The 6,044-nt window shown below is 43.3% G+C and overlaps 1 protein-coding gene across 1 annotated transcript; it reads left to right on the forward strand.

The window, feature by feature from the left end:
- The first annotated feature begins 452 nt into the window (after positions 1-452).
- cnp (2',3'-cyclic nucleotide 3' phosphodiesterase) lies at positions 453-5,709 on the forward strand. The gene is made up of 4 exons (XM_056401537.1): positions 453-607; positions 2,214-3,848; positions 3,974-4,101; positions 4,284-5,709. Exons 2-4 carry the CDS (start codon positions 2,252-2,254, stop codon positions 4,746-4,748), a joined length of 2,190 nt encoding a protein of 729 aa, XP_056257512.1. The 5' UTR covers positions 453-607; positions 2,214-2,251; the 3' UTR covers positions 4,749-5,709.
- Positions 5,710-6,044: the final 335 nt, after the last annotated feature.

A 6,044-nucleotide genomic window follows, 5' to 3' on the forward strand; every position in this document is an offset into this window, starting at 1 on the left:
TGTTGTGTGTGTGTGTGTGTGTGTGTGTGTGTTGACGTGAAAAATTGCAAATCATGTAAAATAGAGAAATGAGAAATATATATTTTTTTTGTCTTTATTAAAGTTCAGCACACATGTACACAAATACACATTCAGTTTATACACAACAAGAACGAATGACAAAATATATAAAATTAATTATTAATTATTTAGAAAATAATAGGATGTAAGGCTTTAATTATAATTTAATGCTTTTAGATGAATATGGGGAAAGTGACCAATGGTAAATGTGTGTTTTGTGGCTATTCTACTTATAAATTTAATGTTCTATTCATGTTCTTTTTCAAAAATCAATGCAAATAAAGTTTAAAATGTTAAATCAATATAAGCTTATGACTTAGGGAAATTTTGCAGCGGTATAATTTTATATTTCTCCAGTGGCGTCCTTCCGGTGTCAGGGGCGTGTCCGTGGCCCCGCCCAGTTGCGCGTTCCCGGGAATTTCCGTTTTTTTCCCGTCTCCTTGAAGAGTGGAGCGAGTGCGTGTCTGTGCCAAGGATTGCCTTGTCATTGTATCCAGAGAGAAACGCGTGGTCAGCGGCACCACCGACAGCTTCACTGCAGCAACTGGTAAGCTGGCATTTTAGCAAACAATAGCCACTCATACTGTATGCTACAACTCGTTCATTATCTTTGTTTACTCAAATTACCTAAATAAGTTGTTCCAGTAGCACGCGGTGAGTTGTTTCCGCCTCATAAACATCCAACTTGATAAGACGTGGCGCTGTAGCTGGTGATGTTATATCCAATTTAACTGGCTGCCAGGCTAAATTGTTTTTGTCTGGCGTGCTAGCGTTAGGTGCACGCCACTCCCCGCCTGGCCACATTGTGCAGTTAGTGAAATGTAATGTCCAACCTCTATCGATTTTCTCTGTTTAAAACCATATTTAAGGTCCCTTTGCCGCGGCCGTCGACTCTTATTTTAAAATTTCTGATTCTTGGTTAAGTTAATGTATTATCTATTCATTTAAACTTGCCTTTAACAAAAAAGACAACCACCCTCTCACTCACTGCGCATTTACTGCTGCTGTACCTTTTCTAATAAAACGAAAGAGGTTAAGTTAAATAAACGTGAAAGTGTTGATATTTCCTAATTTTTCATGTTTGGTTTCGGTTGCATTTTACCAGCTGGTAAAATACTGAGTTCAGTGTGGGCCAGGTTTGTCTTTGTTGCTACATTGGGTTGAGTGTTGAGAGCTTCCCCTCTGTCTCATGACACGACGAGGTTTCGCACATCTGTAAAATCAGCATTTAGAAACGTACCTTACCCTGACATTTGGCAAAATATCCTGCCACACGGTGGAGGTCGCTGTAGTATGATGTAATCACACTTTTCTGCTATGCCCCATTTTCTTAACCACCCTTTGTCTATGTTTGCTGGCAAGGTTTACCGATGTTAATTTCTCAATACAAGGTCTAAATACATATTTTTGCAGTCATGTTTGCGTGTCTCTACCATTGGACTGCTGGCCTTATTCTTTAACACATAAATGGAAATTAAAAATTGATTGAGTTGTATCAGCATTTTGCCCCCACCCATCCTATATGCACAAGGGCACAACACTGCTTCTAAACAAAAATGAACATTAAAGCTTAATGTTGTTTCAGGGCTATTGGATTAAATCAGATGCGACATTGTGTCCACCTACTGCAGCAAAAAAAGATTCCGTCCCAACAAAACCACTCTCTTTCTTAAATTATGGAGTAACTTCCCGTATGAGACATTATGACCACAATCCTGATAAAACTGGCCTCTAGAAGGGCATGCGGTTAAAAAGCATATTGACACTTCTTCCACAGTGTTTGCTGCCACATGTACATATTCTTCAATTGAGCCAGTTAAAGAAAGAAAGAATTAATAATTTTATCAAATTGCTCAGTACGACAATCTGTAAATCCCAAATTGTAACCTTCTCCATTTTAACCATTTCAGTCAGATTTAATTTGGAGATATGATGCATGAACCCGAAATAAATGGATGCATGACTCATGCCCTGCTCCAGCCTTGGCCTAGTATTCAAACTTTTCAAGCCGTAATTTGCTGAGAGTTGGAGCAGCTCTATTTTTGTGCTCTTTAAGGTATAATGGGTGGGCAAATGTTGAAAGGGTTCTATGAATTCAGTCATCACTGGGCTGATTAAAGCTTTTCTCTCTTTCTTTTAATTATGCATTTAAGGTACATGGTGGTGTATAAAGGGAGACTGTAAGCCAGACATGGATACTGAAAAGAGCAGCGAGGTTTTAGATGCGTCAGAGACTCCACAGCAAGAGGAGGCTGTAATGGAAAAAGAGGTTGTGTCAAAATTGGAGACACCAGTGGAATCCACAGAGCCTGAGAAGCCACCAGCTGCTGGTGAGGAGACTGAGCAGCTGGCAGTAAATGGTCATGATACAGAAATCATAAACATAAAAGAAACAGAAGAGTTGATTGTGACAGAAAATGTGACACTGTCCGAGGAGAAAACAGAAATAGAGATTGACGACAGCTTGCCCAATGAAAAATCTGAAACGGAGTCAGTGCCCGGTGCGGTGGCTCCACCAGAACCAGATGAGTCATCTGAAAAGATCTCTGACCCAGTTGCAGCTTTAGACACAGAACCAGAGAACAGTCAGCCTGAACAGCAGCCTGTGCCAGAGAATGACCCAGAACCTTTGCCTGTGCAAACGCCTCTGGCAGAGAGTGCCCCTGTACCAGAGCCAGAGAAATTGGCAGAATCAGTTCCAGAAGCTGAACTACAAGAGCAAACATCACCTGAACCAGTCACACTGCCGCAGCCAGTAGAAACACAACCACCCAGCCAAGAAGAGAAAGCGTCAGAACAAGTGGAGACTGAAGCTGAACTGCAGAATACCATGGATACTGGAGCAGAAGAAGTTGCCAAAGATGGGGAGGCAGCGAATGATGTCGCAGCTGAGCCTACAAAGGAGGGGGGAGAGGAAAAACCAGCAGCTGCAGAGAAAGCAGCGGCATCAGAGACGGTTTTGGTGGCAGAAGTTTCCTCTGATAAGCCAACAGAAGCTGTGGCATTAAAGGAGGACGGTTCAGGTGAAAAAGTGAAACCTGCAGAGGACAAGAAGGAAACTGAACCTGAAAAATCGGTTGAGTCTGATACTCTGAAGGGAGCTGAAGCGGCAGCAGCAGCAGATGATGAAGTTGTTAAATCTGAGCAGAATAATGCTGAACCTGAAAAGGAAGAAGATACAGTCCCTGCATCTGGTTCTCTGTCCTTTGCTCTCCTGGAACGAGAGCAGACCAAAAACGCCCTGCGCACCTCTCGCACCATTGTTGTTCTCAGAGGCCTTCCAGGAAGCGGCAAAAGTTTCTTGGCGCGTGCAATAGCTGATGCCTACAAAGACCACTGCTCTGTCATCTGTGCTGATGACCATGGTGTAAAGCCAGAGAATCCAGAATCATCTGCGGACGGATACAAGGCTCTGGATGAAGCTGTGGTGGCCTGCTGCAGCGCAGGAACAGCTTCCTCTGTGCTGGTAGTGGTGGATGACACCAACCACACCCAGGATCGGCTGGCCCGCCTGGGGGAGATTGCTGAGGCGCACCATCTTGTTGCCATCTTCCTGGAACCACAAACAGCATGGAGCAGTGATCTAGCACAGCTGACCAAGAAGACCAGGCGAGGCCTAGAGGAGGCCCAACTGGAAGCCATGAAGGGTCCACTCGAGGAAGTGTCTATTCCTTTTTACTTTGGCTGGTTTCTTCTCTCCTCTGTCCAGGACAAGGTTAGGTGCACATCAATGGACTTCCTTAAAACGCTGGACACCTTGGAGGCCTTCAAGAAACACATGATAGACTGTGAGTGTGTTTAAAGTTGTTTCATTACAAAGGTGAATGCATCAGTGAGAAATATCAAATCTAAGACTAATCTCTCATATCTTTGGCATGACTAAGATGCAGCTGATCTTGCGTTGTATTTACAGTCACTGGTAAAGCTGAAAAAGAGGTGGATCTGGAGCAGTACTTTGAAGCCAAAGGAACCCTCCATTGCACTACAAAATTCTGTGACTATGGGAAAGCAGAAGGTGCCAAAGAATATGCACTGAAGCCAGTAAGAAATGAAAAAGAAATAAAATGTCATTTAATTGTTTGTTTATAGCTACATATGTTTGTAGGCATGTAAATGTATTACTTGTCTATTTTATTTCTTGCATTGATGAATAGACATTTCTCAGTAACAACCTATCATACTAAAATTAATCTTGTGATATTCCCTTTTCTTCTGCTCTCTAGACTGTCAAAGATTTCTATGGCTCTACATTCGAGTTGTCACTGAGTGCTCTCTTTGTCACTCCTCGCACTGTCGGTGCCAGAGTGTCCCTCACTGAGGAGCAGCTTCTGCTGTGGCCAGACGATGCCGAAAAGGAGGCAGCGTCTGTTGTCCCTGCAGCTGCCTCCCTGCCTCTGGGAAGCCGCGCCCACGTTACTCTGGGGTGCGCAGAGGGTGTCGAGCCAGTTCAAACAGGCCTGGATCTGCTGGAAATCCTAGCCCTGCAGCAGGAAGGCCAGCAGGGGGAGCTGGTCGAGGAGATGGAGCTCGGCTCGCTGACCTATTACGGTGAAGGAAGGTGGCTGCTCAGCCTCAGAGAGCCCATCTGCGCCCCAGCCTGCTTCTCCAGCTTCTACACGCGCAAGGAGCTGGAGCCGACCAAAAAAGAACCTGAGAAGAAGAAGAAGCCAAAGTGCAGCATACTGTAAATGGCAGACATGGGGGTGTGTGGCCTGGATGACTGGTGAATTAAAACTTAGGCTTACTCTGTGCAAGGTTTGTGTGTTTGTGCAGTGTTTAGGGATTCAGTAATAGCCACCCTAAATCCACAAGCTGTGTGCCTTTTACTGTTGATTTGCACCACAACCCAAGATGCCTTCAGTCCAGTTAGGCTTGTCGTTGTCAACGTTCAGTATCTTGTTTCACATATCAGTGCCAGAGTTGCAATACCTGGCTATTTGCTGAGGTGTTGTTGGCTGCAGTTTTAGGTAGTATAGCCTCCTCCCACAGCTCCACAGTTACCTAAAACTTAGATGTCCCCTTCTATACATGTCAGTGTTTCTCAGTATTCAGATGTGAATGATAAACTAGGTACTCTCATTGCATGCATCCCAGGTTAACAGTAGCAACATATTAACACTTTTCTGACCTGCTAACGGTAGCTCTGCCTCTTCAACATATTTGTCTGGTGTTTACTTTGGCTTAGTTGTAAATGAAAAAGATAAGCTGTCATTTCTGTGCAAGTGTGTATGTGTGCGCAGCCTAGGAAGTAATTGTTACAATAGCATATGGGCCAAAGTTATCTATTTGATTAAGTGTATTAGAGTAATGTCATTTATAGAGGTTCTTCCTTGTAAAATCTTTTGCACTGTGCATAATTTCAAAGGGAGAATGCTGATGAATTTTGGCATTTGTTTCAGCAGCTTGCACTTAGTACTTCTCATGCTGTGAAACCAAGTCCATGTTTTGCAATCTTTTCTACTGCGCAAGACTGCACCATTGATCCCTTTTATCCTCTTTGAACAGCACTTCCATGTATTGCATTTTGACTTGTATCCTCTGTGACTGTAATTTTTGAAGGGCAACTCCTACTTTGTGTAGCTCTTATGAATCACTATTTTTGCACTTGTTTTGTACACTTAATAAAAAAGAACATGCTTTGCTCCAGTACTGCCATTTCCTGTGTATTCAGTACTGTCGATGCATCTCGATGACAAGCATTCAGGCTGATGATATCTGCAACGGTTTATGTGCACATGGTAAATTTCTCACAGCATGCAGTTGTAGTTGACTATATAAACCAGCAGAGGGCACTCATCACTCACTTTGGTTTTAAAACAACAACAAAAAAGGCTGATGGACTTTGTGGTGAGATATTTTATACTTCTAACCTCAAGTAACCTTGCATCCAATGTTGCAGAATTCACTCTTACACACACTCATCACGACTCTGCAAACACTATTTTCAAACGGTGTGTCACAGACTGGATTGCACCATTTGTCTG

The sequence above is a fragment of the Seriola aureovittata genome, chromosome 17, assembly GCF_021018895.1.
Source record: "Seriola aureovittata isolate HTS-2021-v1 ecotype China chromosome 17, ASM2101889v1, whole genome shotgun sequence".
In the NCBI taxonomy this organism is placed as follows: domain Eukaryota; kingdom Metazoa; phylum Chordata; class Actinopteri; order Carangiformes; family Carangidae; genus Seriola; species Seriola aureovittata.

Coding starts and splice junctions, on each gene's coding strand:
- cnp (XM_056401537.1), top strand. CDS start 2,252: ATGGATACTGAAAAGAGCAGCGAGGTTTTAGATGCGTCAGAGACTCCA. Junction 3,849..3,973: donor CAAGAAACACATGATAGACT/GTGAGTGTGTTT, acceptor TTGTATTTACAG/TCACTGGTAAAGCTGAAAAA. Junction 4,102..4,283: donor AAGAATATGCACTGAAGCCA/GTAAGAAATGAA, acceptor TCTGCTCTCTAG/ACTGTCAAAGATTTCTATGG.